The 20,792-nt window shown below is 44.4% G+C and overlaps 1 protein-coding gene and 2 long non-coding RNA genes across 16 annotated transcripts in view; 2 read left to right on the top strand and 1 right to left on the bottom strand.

Annotated features, from left to right (window-relative positions):
• The window catches only part of ZNF804A (zinc finger protein 804A), a 448,502-nt gene that overhangs the window by 133,968 nt on the left and 293,742 nt on the right, over nt 1-20,792 (bottom strand). For 2 of the 13 annotated variants that reach the window (XR_005267142.2, XM_038182322.2), the window contains exon 1: nt 17,288-17,774. The exons of the other annotated variants lie outside the window; for them this stretch is intronic. Coding sequence is in view for 1 of the 2 variants with exons in the window: in XM_038182322.2 (XP_038038250.1) it covers nt 17,288-17,449 (162 nt within the window). In the remaining variant the exon portion in view is untranslated. Of the gene's footprint in view, nt 1-17,287; nt 17,775-20,792 lie in introns of those variants that run through there. 13 annotated transcript variants of the gene reach the window in all.
• The window catches only part of LOC110353859 (uncharacterized), a 51,744-nt gene continuing 47,254 nt past the window's right edge, over nt 16,303-20,792 (top strand). The window contains exon 1 of the long non-coding RNA XR_005267147.2: nt 16,303-16,782. This is a non-coding gene — a long non-coding RNA (uncharacterized lncRNA). The remainder of the gene's footprint in view (nt 16,783-20,792) is intronic.
• Nucleotides 17,567-19,938, top strand: LOC113844112 (uncharacterized). 2 transcript variants are annotated; one of them, XR_011810462.1, is made up of 3 exons: nt 17,567-17,772; nt 18,588-18,653; nt 19,816-19,938. It is a non-coding gene; the product is annotated as an uncharacterized lncRNA (long non-coding RNA). The 2 variants fall into 2 exon arrangements; XR_003498348.3 differs by lacking the exon at nt 17,567-17,772 and having other exon boundaries at nt 17,790-18,653.

The raw sequence follows: 20,792 nt of genomic DNA, 5'->3' as shown, positions 1-20,792 counted from the left end.
TCATTTGCTACATATTTTATTAGTGGAACAGCAATATTTGACCCTATTTTGAAGATGTTGCTTACCAACAACTTGCAATTGTTGTTCTGAACACCTAAGGTGAGTGAGATATGCTGTTTGACTCCGGAAGAGCAAGATGGGAACCGCTGATATATGTCTAGGTCTCATCATGAGACTTGACAAGTCTGATGATAAACAAGTCTTTCAAAGACTAAAGCCATAAGCTCGAGAGTTACAGGATTGAGTGCATGAATGAATGTACTAAAGGATTCATTTTATTTACCTCTGAAATGGTAATATTAAAGGAAACAACAGATCTACAGCATACCTCAGAAAATGAAATATTGCAATTAAAACTAGCATTTAAAATAGTTCAAATAAGTAAAATATCCATGATGTAAGCAGGAACCTTTCCAGAAAGCTACTTTTTGTTCATGTGAAGAGAGTCGAGTTCTCTGTTAAACATTGTGTCAGAAAACCTTACGATTCCTCCCCGCCTAGCAATTTGAGCACATTAAATTATTATTCTACATGCTTAATGCAGTGTAAGGAAGCCATTTCTTTCATGATATCTGACACCTTTAAACAATTAACATATTTCAGTACAGGCTGCATTTCAAGGCAGTAAGTAGACCTAAGTATAAAATAATCAAGAGGTACCTTTCCTATCAATGGACTGGCTGTAACATTAAAGATAGTAACTTCATTGCATAAGGAACTGCTCGGCTTTCCCCTGAAAGATTTTGATCTTTAAATATTTCAAAAAGTTGCTTTTTCAGGCCTCAGGTGGCAGTAAATATATTTTTAAAGATGTTACCTCTTCACTGAATGCCTCACTAAGTGGCTTTTTTGAGCAAAATAGCCCCTTTCCAGCTATTTAGTTTTTCTGCACATTTGGAGCACCAATTTGATGAACAGCTCATGTGGGTGCCCAGCTCTTTACAGCTGACCACTTCCCGTGTGCATATATATCAATGAGCACATGCTTGTGGATGCACAGGGAGCACACAATTACCGAGTTATTAGAGTATTTGGTTATTATGGGCATCTAGAGAGACTGTTCTGGGAGATGAGCTGGAGAAAAGAGAAGGAAAACTCTTCAAGAAAGCCTCAATGAGGTTTGACAGGAGTCAAAAGTTTTCACAGTCTCGTTTTAAATAAGCCTGCATGCCTTTCAGAAAACATGTTTAAGCAATATTAATTTTTCAGTATATGCTTTTTGAACATCTCCTTGTTTTTTTTTGACTTACATAGCTCACAAGTACAACAGAAGGAGAAATTTGCAACACAGCTCGTTACATACTGGAGCAAGCTTCGTGCTGTCATGGGTCCTCTGGATCTGCTCAAGAAATGCCCAGAGTTGCAGACTTCTCTTTAAAGTCTATTTTTCTGCCAATATGAATGTTGCCCTCTTCCAGCTACCAAAAGTTGCATCTGCCTTAGCATTTTTAGCACTACTGTCTAATGCCTCCATATGCCTCTTTCTTTGTTACCAGACAAATCCTCCTCAGCTTCCCTCCTCTCTCCTCCAAGATCACTTTTTCATTACTTTTTGACATCCTTCTGTTCTGAAAAGCAGCTCAGGTCTTTCTTAAATACCTGAAGGTGAATTCACATCTGGTTTAAATGTTTGGCACCATGATGAAAGAGCATTTAAAACAATAGACTCAAGCTCTGCCAGTGTCTCCTTGTCCAAGAAAATGCAAGAACATAAGAATTTTATTCCAAGAAAACTTTAGATCTCTTCATTTTCATGGGACCACAGCCCGTTTACTCAGCTCTACCTGAGTAAACACAGCCTTCACCATGGTGTTGTATTATGAAAGGTGTGGTGTCCATCCAAATGCATTTTATATAGATGTGCACACATGCATGTACGTATACACCACACGCATCTTAGTGTCCTGCCAGTTTTTGGCAAAAGAAATATTCACAATAACCATGCAACCATTTAGAAATACAAACTTCTGATTTCTGTTTTTTCAGGCTTTAAGAAGACTTTTCACACTCGTAACTGCGCCCAAGAACAAACGCAGTATTACAAGCAGAGAAATAGAGTAGCATAAACCATTTTTACTATTTCTCATCTGCACTAAATACAAAAATTGTGTGTTTTCCAAATCAACTAAATGCCAGCTGCAACGATATCATTAAATCCATAGCAAATCTAACAAATTAATGAGGAAAGCAATTAAGGCTGTATTAGAGACCTTATTCTTACTACACAGTCAAAAATGCTTCTTTACTTTTAACAAAGAAAAAGTCAAAACAAAAGTTTAGAGCTTGAATTTTCGTTTTCTCATTGACCAAACGCAGTTAATCTATTTCTCAAATGGCACCATTTTTTGAGAAATAACTTGCAAAGATCTGTGATATGAAAGGGAACAAAGCTCAAAAAATAATTAAAAAAAAATATGAAATCAGAGGCAGAAAGGAAAAACATGAAAAAAGAGGAATTAAGACAAAAAAAAAAGGTAGCAGCGGCATGAGACAGAGACCGTGGTAGAGAGCTGTATTTATGAAATCATCTTTTGTTTACAAGTGATGTAGTAGGCAAACCCTCCCCTCAGCTGATGGATATAAAAGAAATGAGCATGAGTAAAGAAAAAGGCAGCAAGAAAGATAATACTAGATGTAACTGTATGGTTATAAATTTATATGATGTCAAGGAAAATTAAATCACTAAATCTGTAAACTTTCTTCATCTAACTGTGAAATCCAGGGCTTTGTCATCAAAATGATCGCTTACAAGACAATCCCAGCACTCCCAGGATTTTATTTTATTTTTTAAGTGTTTAGCCACACATATTAACTTGTCAGCATGGTATTTTAAAGTTTAATGATGTTTTCCTTCCTTCCTTTCATTGCTAAATTTGGTAGTCTAGTGGGAGGTGAAAGCAACGTAGCCGTGCTACCCAAGCTAGCCCATTAGCCAGGTGCTGCAGCATGCCACTGCCCAGCCAACCTCCCATTTAGCCATCGTGGTGACAAGTACTTGTCCTCTGTGAAGCTCAGTTTCATTCCATCTATATCTGTCATTTTAAAAAGTCAATGTATGAAAAATGATGAAAGAACCTGAAGTCCTGGTAGACAGTAAGTGACGAGAATGACAATCTGGTCAGAATGGTAAAATTTAGAAAACTGAACTGTACGAATGCTTAAGAACCAACAGTGAGATCCAAGTTCAATACAAAGCTGATATTTCCAAATATTTGCAGTGAAAGGAGCAAATTTGGCAATGTTTTTTCAAGAACCTCAGTGGATTCAGGTCATCTCACTAAACAGAAAGCACACGTACAGAGGGTCAGCTGGAGTGGGCTGAGAGGTTGAAGAGCCAGGACAGAGGATAGAAGCCTCCACCAAGGTTCAGCTGGCATGGAGCAAGGTGACAGCAAAATGAGTCAGCGCTATCCAAGCCTGTTAGGTTTCCCACAGACGAGGGAAAAAAGAGGGGAGGATAAGACAATGATTTAAAGGGGTCAAAAATAAAAGTTATGTTTCTGTGTAGAAATCTTTCATATTAATTTCTGTTCCTTCACAAGAGAAAGAGCATATATATACACCCAATGGATTACATGTAAACTTGAGCAATTAATAGTGGAAAAGAAATTCATTTGTCAGCTCCTGACAAGGACCTCACTGTTCTTACAAAATACAAACAAGCCTGTCTTACAAGTGTTATAAAAGGGGATTTATCTAAACACCTTCCTGAGAAATGGAAAGTTGTATTTGATATACCAAAGGCAGCACAAGTAAAGACTGCAGAAAAGAAAAAAAAAAAAAAAAAAAAAAAAAGCAAAGCATAGCCAAACACTGCATTAGCAGCAAGGTATTTGATGCGTGGAGGAGGGAAATAGGGAAGTGATATAAATAGGATAATGTGAGCAGTCCCAATGATGTTAATGAGACTATGTATAGAATAAGCACGTCACCATAAACACAGACCACATGATCCACCCTCGTATGTCCATACATTAAGGAACCATTATAGCAATATCCAGGTTATTCTTATAGTTTCCATTTTTATGTGGACTACTGGGAACCATTTTGATAGATACATATTGTGATGCTGGAGTGAGCTCAAAAACAAAAAAAGCCTCAGTATAATCAAGACTAAAGGAATTGGTGTGCGAGGAAAGAAGAAAATAGCAAAGTGTTCCAAACTTGGAAAAGATGCAAGTAACGCAGATTCTTACAGCTTATAAATATGTGAAGAATGTAACCAGCAAGGAGGGATGGCAATTAGTCAGGACAAAATGAGCTTAGCTTTAATTAATGAAAGGGAAACAATTGCAAAAATAATATGTGTATCAGGAGATGTCTTTTTTTTTTTTTTTTTTAATTATACAAAAGTGCAACAACAGTTATTTTAAAGCATAAAGCATCCTACACAGAAGTGTACATCAGGTCATTTCAGGTGCAGTGGTAATCTAGACCTCCATAAGGGTGCAGTCACGACCCTACCAGATGGCTGCTAACACGAGTTGACCAGAGAGCCTTCTGCAACCTCTTCCTTTGAATGACAAACCTTCTGTTCGCAGCCACAATGCACAACAGGTCTGCATGGAAGTACAAGTATTCCGAGTACTTATGACTATTCATTTGAATGAAAAATTTGAAGTGCTTACAGCAAATAAACACCTCTGAAGTGATATTACCATTCTGATGGACCATATGGCTTCAGTGTATTTACATGTATACAGCAGTGAGCTCCTTGGAGCCTTTTTCAGGTGAGCCGTGACAGAAGAGATGCATTGGGCTCACAAGGCACGTTTGGTGGGAGGTGCAACTGCGAGCTGCCCACCCCACCCAAGCTTCACCACTGCTGTATTTAAGGAGGTGTTTCCTCAAGAAATTTCCTTCTTTCCCGGCCCAAGACCAAAATCTGTCACCAAAAGTTTGTGTAGCTGGCAACAAATTATGTAAAATTCCCTGAGAGACTTGCCAGCAAGAGGAACAGTTGCTATTGTAGAGGTCAGTGTTTCATTTACTAAAATCCCATCCACCCGCTAACAGCACTGAGCTCCCTCAAAATTTCTCCTGTCTCATGGGGAAAGTCAGATCTGCTCCGCAGTACCCCACAAGCAAACAAGAAATATCACTGAATAATACACATCACTAACTTCTCGTAACACCAGTCCTATTACGTTGAGGGACGGCAGGAGAGCCTTTGAAGAAATGGGGCACCGAGTAGTTCTTCTTTGTAGGTGGCTGCCGTATTAATATTTGTTACTTACTGTCCCTGTTTCACTGAGTTATGTTGTGAAACAGAAATAGTTATATTAACCCTATTGTAATCCTGACATTTCTTGGAAAACGTGGCCTATTAGTAATTAATCTTAGAACTGGAGGTAATATAGTGCTCTCCACTTCACTGACAGCACTACTCATCGTGCATTTATAGCTAATACAAGGACCCTTGACAGGGGAGAGAGAACCAGGCAAATGCGTTAGGCAACTGCGAAAATGAGATAAAAGCTACTGACTTTGTACCCTATAATTCACCAAAAGCTTTCTTCATTTTTCCTAGAGTTAAACACATACTTTAAGAGACAAAAGGTCCATTTTTTCCCTCTCAATGCACACATGTGAGACTCATTAATGTTAATTGGATTTATGAATGCCCACTGAAAAGGGAAGAAACTGTAAAGATTTCACATTTGCAGGGAAACAATCAGAGGAACAATTTCTTGTGTGTCTAGCTGATGAAGAGATGAGGAAATAATGGATGAGTCATTTTACATTATGATTCAAAATTCCTAAAATAGATTAGATGAAAACACTGATTTCTGCACAGGTCATATTAATGTAAAGGAATCTTTCTAAGAACCCGATTTGAACCTTCAAGTGTATCTGTGCCTCTAATTACCTAGCTCTGAGAATAAATCGTGGTCTCTGAATTGTAATTATACAGATTTGTAGCAGTAATTCAATCTGGCAGGTGTAAAATACAAGTGTAATTTCCTCTATCCCCCCTGTAGTCTTCAAAGAGACACTGAACTTGAGCCATTTGATAATTTATTCCATATTGTAGCTTTCACATTTATTATGCATCAAACTTCTGATAGATCTTTTTGGAAGGTGATTATATATGGCTCTGGTTACTCTACTGATTTCAAAATAAATCCAACGTTCATTTACCCAGCCTGCAGTGGCCAAAAACTTCAAAGTAAGCTCAAAACTTCTGCTATTTGTGATGGGGGTAGGGAAGAATAAACAGTCTTCATGTAGACAGACTTGCTCTATGGGGACTTCAAAGCTGCTCTTCTCCCATCGAATGAATTGGAAGCTGTCTGTTTGTATTAAACAGCTCCTTCTTACAGAAAAGAGATTGCCACTTGCAAATAGGGAGAAGCTGTGCTTTGGCACTGTCTTTCCCTCAGAATCATTATTTACTTTGAGTAAATCCTGGACTACAAGAAGTTAGTATGATGCTGCATCACTGTGTTAAAGAAGAGGCCTGAATATAGAGAAAACAAATTTATATATATGTATTCCATACATGTAAATGTGCATATAAAATAAAGACAACCCACAACCACCCCATTCCCACTGTCTGAGGGGGTGCAAAATACCTGGCCAATTTCCCGGAGATCTCAAACCATGGAAGCACACACTATCCATCCCTCAGTGCGACAGCTCTGTGGGCTGAAGAGCGGAAGCTTTATGGCTTTTTCCTTAATTTTTCCTCTGCCACAATCTGCATCTCCAGTAAGACAGGAAAAACTGCACCTGGTTACTGCACGCTAGCAAAAGGGTCAGCAGAGGAACGCTCCTCATGCTTTCCTAGACCCCAACACCCGCCTAGCAGACTGACCTATATTGGGAGAAGAATACATGTAGGATCAATAGATAAAGGAATAGAGTGCAGACCTTAAAACTTCTTTATGCTTCCTACTTCAAAAGCACATAAAGCCTCCCCTCCCCTCTTTAAAAACCACTGGAGAAGAATACTTTCTGTTGTAGGACTTGGAAAGCATACGAGGATCAGCACAGGTCACTGCTTCCCAGACTTCTTTGCCGACACACTGAAGGCATCTGCCCATGAAGAGTATCTCTGGATGACTGATCGTGGATTTCCTCATCTCTGTCAGTGCCAGACAATCAGCATACAATAGAAAACGCTCAGTTTGATCTATCTTGCCTCTGCACAATGCTGTTCTACTGGAAACAAATCAACTCCTTTATCGGTAATCCTCTTGGGTGCCTTTTAAAAGCCTTTCCAAATTAAGATTATACTCGCCAGCATTTTTTAATATGAAAAAGTGTAATCAATAAAATACTGCTGATAACTCAGATGATTTGCAGGGGGGGAAATTAAATATGAATTAGTTTGGAAGAGTTCCGAGTCCATCATCTTTCTTAATTATAAATTGGGTCACTGGCTATGAATTGCATGACTCAGCTCAGGAATGCCTAAAAAGAAATCATCAGTAGATTGAACAGTTGCATTTGATTTATTTCTCAGAGCTAAAACAAGCACTACATTTTGGACCTCTGATCGCTTAGGAGGTCCCCAGAGAAAGCTGGAGATGTCGCTCCTGTCAGCTACCCGTCATCTGGGATGAGGGGAGACGAGTGTGCCCAGTGATCCCAAAAAGCTGTGAGCAGAACGTGACGGTGACATGCCCGGCTCCCCAGGGAACCTCCTTACAGCAGAATGAATGAAAAGCCACTCTGCTACAGACTGAACGCAGACTGATACCACGACCGAGGCTGGGAGGGGCATTCAGTCCCATGCTGTCCTTAAAGCACAGCTAAGCAGATTAGGGCTGCTCAGTCAAGCTTTGAGCACCCCCAGGGATGGAAATCCCACAGCCTCTCTGCAGTTTGACCACCCTCAGGGTAATTTTTCTCTCCCTGTGTACCCACAACTTCCAATCACAACTTCCAGTGTTCCCACACGTGCCCACTGCCTCCCACCACACAACTCTGAGAGGCATCTGCCTTAGCAGAACACCCCAAATCTCTCAAGCTCCTCAAGGAACAGAGCAGATGCTACCACTGGCATGACAAACATGCTGGAAGGGATACGCAAAACTTTGCCACTGAGCTACAGGTACTCTCCGTGGCTGATTTCATCTCATCATCAACTACCGTAATTTGTTTGCTGTCCTTGGTAACTTCTCCTTTTCTCTGTAGCAAACAGCTTGGGTATTTGTGTTACCTTCCCATACCTCATTGTGGTTTCCCCTCCACCACAAGTGCACCGAAAACCTCTGTTCTGCAGGTCCACCCTGGGCAGCCTGTAGCTACAGCTACCACCACATTTCGGCAGACTTCTTCCAGTTCTGGTGCCTTGACACCTCCGTCCCCACGAGCACTCACAGGTGTTTCATAAAGAAGCTCAGGGACTTCTGGCATCCTGTTGGTAGCGAGCTCTCTGCTCACCAGGCCACAAGTATTACAGCTCCGTAAACCCCCAGAAGTATTCCTTTAAAACTCCTTTAATCTCTTTCTAGTCCTTAATTCTACCTCCTCGTTCACTTATTTGCCAAACACACAGCTGCTGGATGATTTAGAGGCTCATTTGCACAGTGGAAGGGCAAGCAAATATTATCCTGATTTTTCTCCCTGCTGAATGATTTTTCCCCCTCAAAATTCACTATCAGAAAATCAGTATCACTATTAGAAAATTCAACGCAAAGAACACGCAAAATCCAAATCTATTCATCAGAGTATTCTCTTAACCCGAGAATATTCTAAAACATCAACTACATTTTTAAGAAAGAATAAGCTGCGTGAAAGGCTCTTCAAAGTGCAGTGTCTATCAAAAATCTGTTTGATTCATTTAAAGTTGTTTACTGCTCATGTAAAAGAACATAATGTTCTTCCTGTAATTACATTAAGTCTCACTTTTAAGCAAACTGAAACTTTTTTCTTTTTTTTTAAATAAAGAACATTTGGTAAAAATACAGTATTTTGTAAAAAAATAAAAATAAATTATTGGACGCTATGGTCTAGTGTACTGTGCTGTGAGTAAAAGCACAGTAAAAAAGTAAAAGCTTTTGGCTTTAAAGAAGTAGGCTCAGGTGGTTTTCACTGACTGCTTGGCCAACCCTCTCTATACATCAAAACCCCACACAGACCAAGGGTTGTCCCCACGTTTTTATCTCCAGACATTTTATGAAACTCCACTTTCTGAAGCAGCCGTGCTATCCGCTAATGGGTGCTGGGGCCTCCTGTTGCAGGCACTCCCAGCAGAAATTAAATACTTGGGATATGCAGCTATTTAAACAGATACCCTAAAAGAGCAATTACATTCCACAGTGTAAATCCATTTATAAGTGTATTTACTATAACTTTATGGACACCTACACACAGTAAAAGAATTTTATTATAATTATTTTTTAAATTATAGTCTCAGACGCATTGATTCATATTAGCTGTGGAAGGATGTTATCAGTAAGCTGGAAGGGAGGCAGCTTTCCTGTTCCAGGAAACTTATCTCTAATAGGTGAAGAGAAATTCTACCAGACATTTTGCAATAAAAAAGTTTTAAGAGGAAGATCTGGCCAAGACCTGACCAACATAAGTAAAGTGGCTAAATGTGAGATGTGAGAAATGTACAACTTCAATATTGGAGCTGGGCTGGGCCCCAGAGCCTGATCAGTTGCTATTTGCGGAATGGAGAGTCTCTAAAAATATCACAGAAAAAAAAAAAAAAGTCATTTTAAAGAAATGCAAATGAGCATGGTCAGACAAAAAGCCTGACCAGTCCAAATTATGTTCCTAAGTCTTTTGTACAAACTGAGAATACTGATGAGACTAAAAAAAAAAAAAAATCTCTCCTGGTTCCTCAAGCTAAATCTAACCATTTTCCAAGGCATTTTTTTTTAAGAATCTGAAGTGAACCCCCTGGTTGTTGTCAGCACGGCAATGCCAGGCTGGGGATCCAGTGTTGCCCCCCAGGCCTTATTTGAGGATTTGCTCCTACAGCAGTGGGAGAAGAAATGGCATTTCCTTTCTGACAACTCTCTGTATAGCTACCACCATGGGGTTGGAACCTGCATTCCCATCTTGAAAATATTTGGAAATTTGCTCTCTGAACTCATTTACAAACAGTGTTGCATGGGAATTCATGTCCATGCACAATTCGGATTCTTGGAAAAACCATTCTCTGCCAAGGGCAAAAAGAAACCCTCTGCCCAGCCCGTGCCCCTGCCACAGCCAGTCCTCGGAGGAAGGGAACTGCAAATACATTTTAACAAAATAAATTAATTACAGTAGGAGTTTACAATTCCAGCTCCCTCATGCCTCCAGGCAGTTTCTTATCTGTACTGGAAAAACAAGGTTAAACATGACAAATATTGTGCCTCCTTGTGAGTAAATGTTGTTTTGTTTACTCTGTGTTTTTTTTTTTAAACAACATCATGCCACAGCTCATCATATAACCATCTCTCAAGGATGCTGGAGGAAGAGCATTTATTCTCTCTCCAAAACTGTGAGGAAAAATAAAAGGGTCTGACTAGTGCTTGTTCATAGCAATTGGCCCAATACAGCCAAGCTAGGAAGGCTCAATGCCTCTCCCATGCGCACATTTGAATAATAACTGAGGGGGGGAAAAAAAAAAAAAAGAAACAAGAAAAAAAAAAAAGCAGCTCAGTTTCTTTTGCCACCAGGGTATGTTGAAGAGTCTGCGATAATGAAGGCTGCCATCCTCATTAATTGTATTAAGATATTACATAATAGAAAGTACTGTGGATTGGTTTTGTGGGGTTATCCAGCCCATTCCTGTATCCCAAGATGCATCTTATTCAACAGCACTGGTTTCTGCAGGTGCTCCTTGTTCCTGCTGCTGTGCCTAAGTGCCATGCAGAAAAGGAATTATTTTAGTTGTCACCAGGTAGGGGCATCCAAGACCTTGCAGACACTTGGTCAAAAGCCCTGCTCGAAAACCCGCTGTGCTAAGCTAAGACTACTTTTGATTTCGGTGTCCTCCAGATCTGCTCCTCACTGTAAGCATTTTTTTCAGCAGTGAATCCCTCTTGGCAGCAAAGTCAGCAGAGCAGCCTGTTTCCCCCACCCACAGAAGAGGTGAGACTTTCAGAGTTGCAACCTGCACGTTGAAAAAGTTCAGGAGGACAGTTTCAGAAGCCTAAGGAATCCAAAAATACGCGTGGTTTTGAATACAGAGGAACCAAGTTGCTGTTTTCCACTCAGCGTATTTGAGCAGCATGTTAAAATTAATATTCTGTGTCTCTGAGCTGCAAGATCACTACGGACATTTGCATCAGAAAATATTCAAGGCAAAGGCCCTCCTCAGACTTATTCTTTAAGGCCTTGATCTGGAAAAAAAAAAAATCTGAACAAGTGTACTAATTTAACCATGGTAATAGGCTAATTACATTCCACAGCATACCGATGTGTTTGAAGTTTACCATGCATTTAATAAGCTTTTACAGTACAAAAGCTCAGTCGTAACTCTCTGTTTGAATCAGACACAGTCTCAGTTTAAATCTGCTACACATCAGACACCAGCTCCTACTACTTTTTGGACCAGACCCTGCACCTGTACAGAGTCTGATGTAGATGACAGTGCAGAGCACACACTGCACTTACAAAAAAAAAAAAAAAAAGCAGAACGACTCACGGCAAGAGCAACTGCTGCAGGTCAGCACCTTCCTCTACTTTGAATACTGTTCATACAAACCAACCTTGGGTTTGAAAACAGTAAAACAAGAATAGCAAGAGTATTTTATACTCACTGCACGAGACTTGTGACCTCTCCAAGTTGCTTTAGAGGAGCACTTAAGTTATAATAGCCTCCTGTTCACTCAACTGGCTGAACCGATCCTGTTGATGATGCTCAGAACCAGTGCTCTTACCCACAGCCTTAAACAATGTGAGGAGTCACTTGCCTTCACACAAATTAATGCAAGAAGTAGAATAACAACACAATTTTACTGTTACTTCCACCTGTAGATGCATGCTGCATTTGGTACCACTGCCTGCCTGCTCACAACTGCTATATACAAATACCCATTTACATGAGGTTCAGTTCAAAATGCCCAAATGCTCCCTTTCAGATGAGGAGGATGCAAACCCACATCGAAGGGCTGGCTGTACAGTGCCCCAGCCAGCTCCTGCTCCACCTCCAGCTCCTGTCTTTGCAGATACTCAGATACTTACTGTTCATGGTACGGGAGCTCTCTCCAGATACATATAAATATATACATTCTCATAAAACATATCTTTATGTCCACCACCACATGTTTACTTTAGTGGATCTGGAAATACATCAGTATTCCACAAAATGTAAAAGAAAGACAACAAACAGCCTGAACAACAGATGGCATTTTCAGAATACACCAGTGCAATCGATTCCTGAACTCCATCGAGTTTTTATAAAAACATAACTAAAGCCTAGAACTTAAATATATATATTGTGTGCAATCTGTTTACATCTTTATGAGCCAGTGTACATCTTTATAACCAAAATGTGTACACATGTATGCACATGCAGACAGACACAGAGAGTGGACAAGCACGTTACTGCCATACATCATAATGGATTTCTGTGTTTAATCCATTTGAAACTCCAGCCCCTGGACTATGTGCTCAACAGGAAAGTTTTTATCTTACCCCCTTTCTATCAGCATCAACTAGATTGACTTAAAACTGGACTTAGAGCAGCCACTGAAACCATCCAAAGGTCTAACTCTTTCACAGACCCCTTTGGGCAATAATAGGGCCTTTACTTCTGATCGCCATTAGGGAAAATGTCCAACTAAAAATCATGAACAAGCCCTCTGTGGACAGTTCTCCATCACTGTAAACCTATCTTTTGGTTTATATTCTGAAAGACGTTTTAAAGATTTAGCAAATCACCCGTGGCTGTGACTCCAAACAACCGATTTCTCCCTCCAGAGAGCTATTCTTTCACACAAGTTTCAATACTTTTTGAGATTATAAACTGCAACACAGCGCCACAGCAAGGAAGATGAATTACAATGAAAGACCAGTGTCATTTGACCTCTGTAACACAAGGCATAAAGCAGCACGCGCTACACGTATGAAAACTTTAGGAGATCCATGGACAAAAGGAAGAGCTGTAGCAAGTGGCAAGGTATATAAGCGGCTACTGCTAAGAAAAGGAGACTTGGGAAAAGCTTCAAAGTCCCTGAGTGTGAAGCCCGACAATAAATGGCCAAGCAATCAGGCCTGCGCTCACTGCTGAAACGCCAAGGCATGAGCATTATTACATAAATACATGGGAAGAGCATCAGAGCTCTGTTTGCCTTTCTTGCATTTTACTGACTTGCATCATAAGTCACAAGTTTCTTCCTCAAAACACGTCTGCCACGCGACAGACAGAGCGATCTGTTTGTGCAGACCAACAAAACCAACCACGGCATCTTTCCTCGGGAGCTGATACGCCGCCGAGTACTCCAGTGGCAGATTAGCTATCATTATGAGATTGCACCTATCTGAAGACTGTTTCAGATAGCAGATGCTGCCATGGGGAAAATAAAGCCTTATTCAAGAGCCCAGATACCACCGCTTCCATTTAATGAAACTCCCACATTTTCTGAAGAAATTTTGTAAGTTTGGATGCTGCTCTTCCACATCTGTTGAGCGCCTTTCACGTCAATGGGTAACTGCTGTTTATTTTCCTGGTACGGAGCAATTGTAAGGGAGTAAGCGTGCCCTCGCACACCGAGCGGTTATGCAGGCCCATTAGGGAGCACACACATGGCAAAGCTGTACCACCAGCCAGCCAGGACCATACAGAGATGTGCATTCCCTCCTTTTGGCCCACCGTCTCTCTCAAGGCTCATTCACAAGTGTTTTTTCCTTATTTAATAAAACAAGTGCTTCTCACAGCAGCCCGTTTTTCTCAGACTGCCTAAATCCACTCTGATTTGTTCCTTCTCGTGCCTTCCCTCCGTGCACAGCTTTTCCCTCCATGCCTTCTCGACTGACAGAGCCGTGGCCTTCCCCTTCTTCGTAACTTCGTAACTCCATCCCTCACCCACTCCTCTCCATCTCCTGAACAGCCCTGTCCCAGATACCTGCTCTCAGTAGGCACTACAGCTAGGCAAGAATTCAGGAAAGGACGTGCCTGTCAATAAGGCACTAGAAGCACTGCTGTTCTGCCCTTTTTACCAAAAAGCAGCCCTCCGATCCCCTCCATTGAGAACAGTGAAGATTGTTCTCCACATTCCCCACCTCCGTAGGGAAGTTGTGCCTCTCTCAGCCCCCTTCCCCTCACTAAGGCTTGGGCAGAAGGGTGCTGGCTCCTGCTTCTCTGCCCGACCAAAGGACCAGGGCTCTCAGGGTCATTAATGGGAAATCTGTGCAGGGTTTCACTCTCCCCCCTCCCCTGTCTCTTTTCCTCATTTTTTTTTTCTTAAACCAAAATAGAAAGCACAAAGCTTTGTGCTTCATGTTCCCTACCTGGGGAGCAGGGGCTTGTAGCTCTTTCTTCCTGTTACCTTATGGAAGCTTTGAACCAAAACTTTTTAAAGCTTTAAATGACTTTAAATCTGTGTGAAACAGAACACAGCCAAAGGACAAGCACACAAGGATCACCTGCAGGGACAAACAATCAGGAAAAGTACTTCTCAGTGTCCTCTCATCAAGAGCAGGGCAGAACAAAGCAGGTCCAGGTGAATCCCCGACCACTGCAGAGCAGGACAGTAGGCAGAAGCCCCAAGGACTTCCCTCCCTCAAGAACTCTGAGCTCTGATTTTGCAGACAGGCTAACATTAAACCATCTCAAAACCAGAAACTATCTGGATTCAACTTTGTCAGGGTGTTTTGGTGATTAAAAAGCACAGATGATGTCAAAATTTCAGGGCAGTAGCTGGTGGGGGGGGAACAAACAGAAAACCCAACTTCATTAGCCGACTAGGAGCAGCACTTTCCTACCTGCTACAAAACTCCCAGAGCACACGGAGCGTTGTTACTTTCCAAAGTTCAGTGTCAGAGCTCTTCAGAAGGAGCAAAGCTAAACACATGCCAGGTTTTGCACAGAGGCAGTTCCATGGTGTGTGAACAAAGGCTGTCTTCAGGTTCTCCCCAGCTTATGAGGGAGCGGGGACTTTCAGAAAGCGTGGATTAGGAGCACAGATGAATACAGACAAAACAAACTGGGGAGATGTGCCCAAGTCAGAGCTGCTCTGAAATATTTCTGGTGTTTAGATTTACCAATCAGTGGTTCTCCTAAGCTTACTCTAGGATGGAAGATACCAAGAGCCCATTAAAAGGGCTGCATTCCTATCAGAACTTCCAAAAACATGCTCTACTTTGTATTAATAAAGGTTTTATTCTTTGTAAGGTGCAAAGCCTTTGAAAAGATCTGATGTTTGATTTCCCAATAGCAGCTGTCTGAAACCTACTTGGGTACCTCAGAGCTGTTAGTTTGAGCTATCAAACCACGCCACGTTGCAACTCAGCCTTTTTACCTACTTAATATTAGAAATCCCCCAAACACAAATAAACCCTGGTGTCTGCATACAGACCCTTTATCTTACAGCCAGGGACTCTGTTATGCTGTCAATGGAGCAGGCGCCAAGAGCCCTCCCCTTCCAGAATTTCGCCAGTTACACAGCTTGCTGCCCACAGCACAAGCTTTAAAGGCAAGGTTTCTAACAGCCAAGCCATGAGCAGTGCTATCTATTCCCCCACAAACATCTATTCTCCCTCACGGCAAAGCAGGGTTGAGTTAGATTTCTTTCCAGGGTGTTTCAAAGCCTATGCAATATGCTCATTTGAAGTTCAAGATAACACCAGCCTTACTTTGATCACTAGTGTTTGCACCAAAACATACAAATCTGGACTGTTTCCTGATACCAAGAAAAAAAGTAATTACAAAACAAGAACAAAACACTACTGAAACAGGACCCACGAGGAGCTGCCGGATGATACACAGTCCCAAAGTTACACCAGAGCACTCTCAGCCTTGCCAACCCCTCGACTGAAATTGTCTTGTTGAAAGAAGACAATGTATTGTGCAATTCCTCTAAGCATACCGGGTTTTGCAACTGTAACAGGGAGATATTACACACATATTGCCATCTCATGGATGCTACAAATATTTGTTTAAAATTCCGAGAATGTACTTCCTCACAGAGAAATGTGCGGAATCCACAGCAAAGAGAACTGCTGTAAGATTTACAGCATGAAAGCAGGAACTTTACACTTGAAACGGTCCAAAAATCTGCCTCCGATTCTCTCGTAGTAGTTACTATTTTTACGACTTGGCTCAGCCTTGCTTTAATCTCTTTATTTAGGAAGAAATTGCAAGCTTGCCAACTCTAGCAAAACGTTAAGCACTTCAGTAAATTCCCCGTCGACACAGGTCGTGCATTCGAGGGAAGAAGCAGGGAGGGAGCGAGCCCAGCTCCATCCCCTGCGAGGGGGGTTTAGGAGCGGGGCAGGGAGCGGTGGGCAGCGTGGCTCAGCCCCACACCACGCTGCGGACCCCTGCCCGCCCTGCTCGGCCACGCTAGCGCCTTGCTGGGCAGCAGGGCTCGGGCAGCGTGGGGCTGAGGCCTTCAATACTTGCCCCGTCCAGCTCGGGTACCGGCTGCGAGGCAGCAAAGCCCGCAGGTGCGAGGCCAGCCGGGCACGCACGGAGCCAGGATGCTCGAGCATCCTCGTGGACTTCACAGAGTTACCGAGCCGGGTTGTCAGAACTGATCAACTCCATCCAAACCCAGGGGTTGTTTGAAAAAAGCACTCGGCAGCCCACCGAGCAGCCAGCCAACCAACCAGCCAGCACAAACGCCTCTCGTTCCTGCAGCTGCCTGCGAGCAAGCGAATCCTCCTGCCCAAGTAAGTGTGCAAGTTTCGGCTGCCGCTCGCCTCGCCGCGCACAGCGGGGCACCGGGGAGCTGGCAGCCCCCTGGAGACCCTCGCCGGCTCTGGGTGGCCGGGGGATGCCCCCAGCCCCTCCTGGACTCCACGCCGGGGGCTGTAACCCCCCGCCCAGGTTGGGGCGCCCATTCCCAGCGTTTCTAGGGCCGGGCTGCAGATGCTCGGCCCCGCAAAGGGGAGCCCCGGAGGCTCGCAGGGGGGAGCAGCACCCGCGGAACCCCCCCGGGGGAGCGGAGCGCTCAGCCCCGGCCCCGCCGCACACCCATTTGCGTACAGAAATATTAAATAAGATTAAAAAGAAAAGCCCGGCCAGGGCTCCAGCTCCCTGCACCAGGCGCTAACGCACACGCAGCAATTTCCATTTCGCCGGAGCCGCCGCTGCGAGGAGAAGGAGAGCGCGGAGAAGCTGGGGGGGGGGGGGGGGGGGGGGTAGGGGCTGGGGGGAGGCAGGAGAAGCCATTACCAGAGTTTTGTCCCCGTTCTTGCTGAGGGGGCCTCGGAAAACTCCCTTGATGTTGCGAAAGTGCCCGTTGCTGAGGTGCGCCGAGCTGATGACGATGTAGTAGCACTCCATGGGGCCGGGGCTCCCCGGGCACTGGGGGCCCGCTCGGGAGCCCCCCGGCATGCGCGGCACAGCCCGGCACGGCTCGGCACAGCCCGGCTCGCCTCTACACCCGGCGCGGCGCCTGGCGGGGGAGGAGGAGGAGGAGGAGGAGGTGGTGGCGGAGGAAGAGGAGGAGGAGGAGGAGCGGCGGCATCGCCGTGGCTTCGGCGGAGCCGTGTGCGGTGCCGCCTCCGGCGGGCATAGCGGTATTATAGCGGGCGGCGGTGCCGCTCCGCTGCACGGAGCCAATGGCAGGGGGACAGCGGGACGGCGGCGGCCGGGGGGGGACAGCGGCCACACAGCCCCGGGGGGGGGACAGCGGCCGCACCGCACCGCCACGGCAGGTAAAGGCTGGGAGCTCCCCTCCGCATCCCTTTTTTTTGGGGGGGGATGCGCCACCGTGGGTCGGGGCGGGGTGGGGTGGCCGAGCATCCCTCCCACCATCCTCCCCCCACCCCTCCCGCGGTTCCCGTATCTCTGCCTATTGAATATTTCTTTTCCAGTACCTCGGGTCAGCCGCTTCAGGGCGGGGTCCCCAGCCCGGCTCTGTAGCCGCTCGCACCCGCCGCTCCCCCGCCTCCTGCCCCGGCCCCGCTGCGCTGCCCCCGCCCGGGGAGGGAGGGAGGGAGGGATGCAGGAACAAAGGGTCCCCGCCTGCGAGGCAGGGAGCCGGGAGCCTTCCTCCGCTTTTGGCAGGGTTTGGGAAAGGTTTGTGTGTTCCAGATGCTCGGGTCCTGCTCTTTTTTCCTCCCCGAGAGAGCCCTGCCTTGCAGCCGGGCGCTCCCCCTTTGTTCTGCACAGCTACGGGGGCACCCGCGGGGCCCCAGCCCGCTGCTCCAGGAGGGGACGCCTCAGACAAGAAGCGCAGAGCCGCGATGTAACCTCCAAACCCGGCCCCCAGGCAGCAGCTGCTGCTGGCAACCAAACGTCCCCATCCCAGCAAACCTCTCCCTCTAAAATAAAGGCACCCGAGAAATTTTGGAGGGCGGAGGGGAGCGGGGCAGACACTTTTCCTACCGGGATCTGTGCAGTTTGCATCCCTGCTAAAGGAAGCGACAAATCATGGAGGCGCCTTGCTCCGAGGAGACTTTTCTATCTGCTCTACTTCCCACCCTACGGCGAGCAGCACGACTTGACAGGTGTCATTCATCCCTCTCAGCCTGCAGTACTTTGGAAGGGATCCTGGAAATGCCAAAAGCACTAAGTTTTGACAGCCCCGAGACAGGTGAGGCACCAGAATTTGCTGCTGCTTGTGACAGCCCCCCAAAAATAGGGTGAAAGAGGTAGGCACACATCATAGCCCACTGGTTTTGTGTGCATGTTTGTAAATGCACAGCCAAAAATAATCAGCGGGCACAGTACCGTGTAAGCATGGAGTCAATATCATAAATACTTGATAAGGTTACCAGCATCCCACATTTATGGTACAATTCCAGCCCCAGCCTGTCTCACAGGTGTACATGTAAGTAACACTGAGTTGGGACCCTTCCGTGTGCCAGGTTGCTGGAAGCTATAACATTAGTTTCTGTGGTGGGTTTTTTGATGGTGTTGGCAAGGGAAAAGCTGCCAACTGGAAGGTTTAGTTGAGAAGCTCCCCTGGGCAGCAAGGCTTTCACAAATGTCCCATATTTGGGTAGGATAAAGTAATGAAAAGACAGAGAACAGTAACAAAAAGAAAAAATATATATTCAGCTTCTTTTTTTTGGGAATAGGGCATAAAGCGTATTCATTCCTGGACTAAAACACCAATTTTTTCCACCTTTCTGAACATAATGTTCCTGCTAGGCCAGCTCCTCATAGCCAACCTCCTCTGTGCATTCTCCCTTTCAAAGAATCACATTTGAACGTCTTGGCAATGCCAGCGCTGACCACTTGTTGCACAGTGCGGGTGTTTAATTGCCTTCTGAAACCAGGGGTTCCCACATGCAGGGCCAGAGGGCTGCTCGCAGGGCTTCCATGAGGCACACAGACACTGCTAACATGCTCTTGCTGGGGGTGCAAGGCCATTGGAAATGAGAGCACCCAATAAGCAAAATACAGGTCTTCTACTTTTTCTAATTGGCCACTTTTTTTTTTTTTTTTTTTGGCTTCCTCTCTCACACTTTACTATCTTCAGTTTTCCCTGTGGTCACACATGTTCAGGTGCTTCTTCCTCCAAAATCTTTTCCCTTTAAAAACAAACCTTAATAAATTGCTAATTTCCTAAGCCCCTAACCTCATGGTTCTACATACCCTCAGCCCTACCTATTTCTGTCTCTGTCCTATTCCCCTGAGTAAATATGTGGGCTTTGAGCCGAGGAGACTATTCATTCAAGTCTCTGCCACACAGCAAGCGTGGTGCTGCTGATTTACTCATTCTCTTATTCTACCTGATACTTCCTCTTCAGGAAAATCTCCAAGGAGTTCCTGTGTAAAACTGCAAAGATCAGCTCAAGGAACTGGATATGGATTTGCGAGACCTTGTGGAGAACTTCTGAACTAGAAGCCAGTGAATGAATTACATTAATTCACATACATTGTACTGTTTTGATGGGAGGGGGTTGTTTGGTTGGTTTTGCCTGTGACAATTATATTATGTAGTTCAACACGTTGTAACATTCATCATTCAAGAAACAGGCCTGGCATCGTTCAGAAAAAAAAAAAAAAAATACTCAACGGTATCAATAATCCCCTTTTGTTTAACAATCTCCAAAGCATGCCACAGCATATGCATTACCAAGTGAATATATTCCGAGAAATCCTTTCACTCACTGCTGAAACATATCCAGCGAGGATAGGAAGTAGTATCCATGCAGTAAGTCACAAGAAACCCAATTCAGCTCCCACCACACTTCTTATTGAATTCAATATGATTCAGTTTATCCTAAGAATCTCTCTCTCTAACTGATCTGCTGAGACACACCTCTTTACCCTTTTTTTCCCCCTTTACTTTCACCATCTCTTTCTATTGATCTCCTTCACTTTTTTTTTCCTCACTAGCCTTCCTTGTTTCCCCCTGTTCCTTAGATGCCCTCCACCCATTCATTAAGCAGAAGGCAAAATGGGAGTATCCTGTTTACCTTTTAAAGGCCATTACGACGTAATGCACGTTATAGTGGCGAAACACACGATACGCTACATTACAAATGCATTCATTCATCAGCTGTGGGGGTGATGAAACTAGAAAAAAGGAAACTGGGACGCTCCTGTAACCTCATTGCCCAGCACAGCACATCCTTCACCACATGCGAAGAACATCGCAGCAGGCTCCCTGTCTTGGAGAGAGCTGCTGCCACCATTGCCAAGGAAAGGCAACAGCACCTTGGAGCCCTGTGAGCTCTTGGGCTGTGCCCTTCAGCCCTCAAAATGGGCAGCAAGAGGATTG

The sequence above is a fragment of the Anas platyrhynchos genome, chromosome 7, assembly GCF_047663525.1.
Source record: "Anas platyrhynchos isolate ZD024472 breed Pekin duck chromosome 7, IASCAAS_PekinDuck_T2T, whole genome shotgun sequence".
In the NCBI taxonomy this organism is placed as follows: Eukaryota; Metazoa; Chordata; class Aves; order Anseriformes; family Anatidae; genus Anas; species Anas platyrhynchos.
Note: the sequence above shows the minus strand (reverse complement) of the source record. Positions and strands in the feature narration are given on the sequence as shown.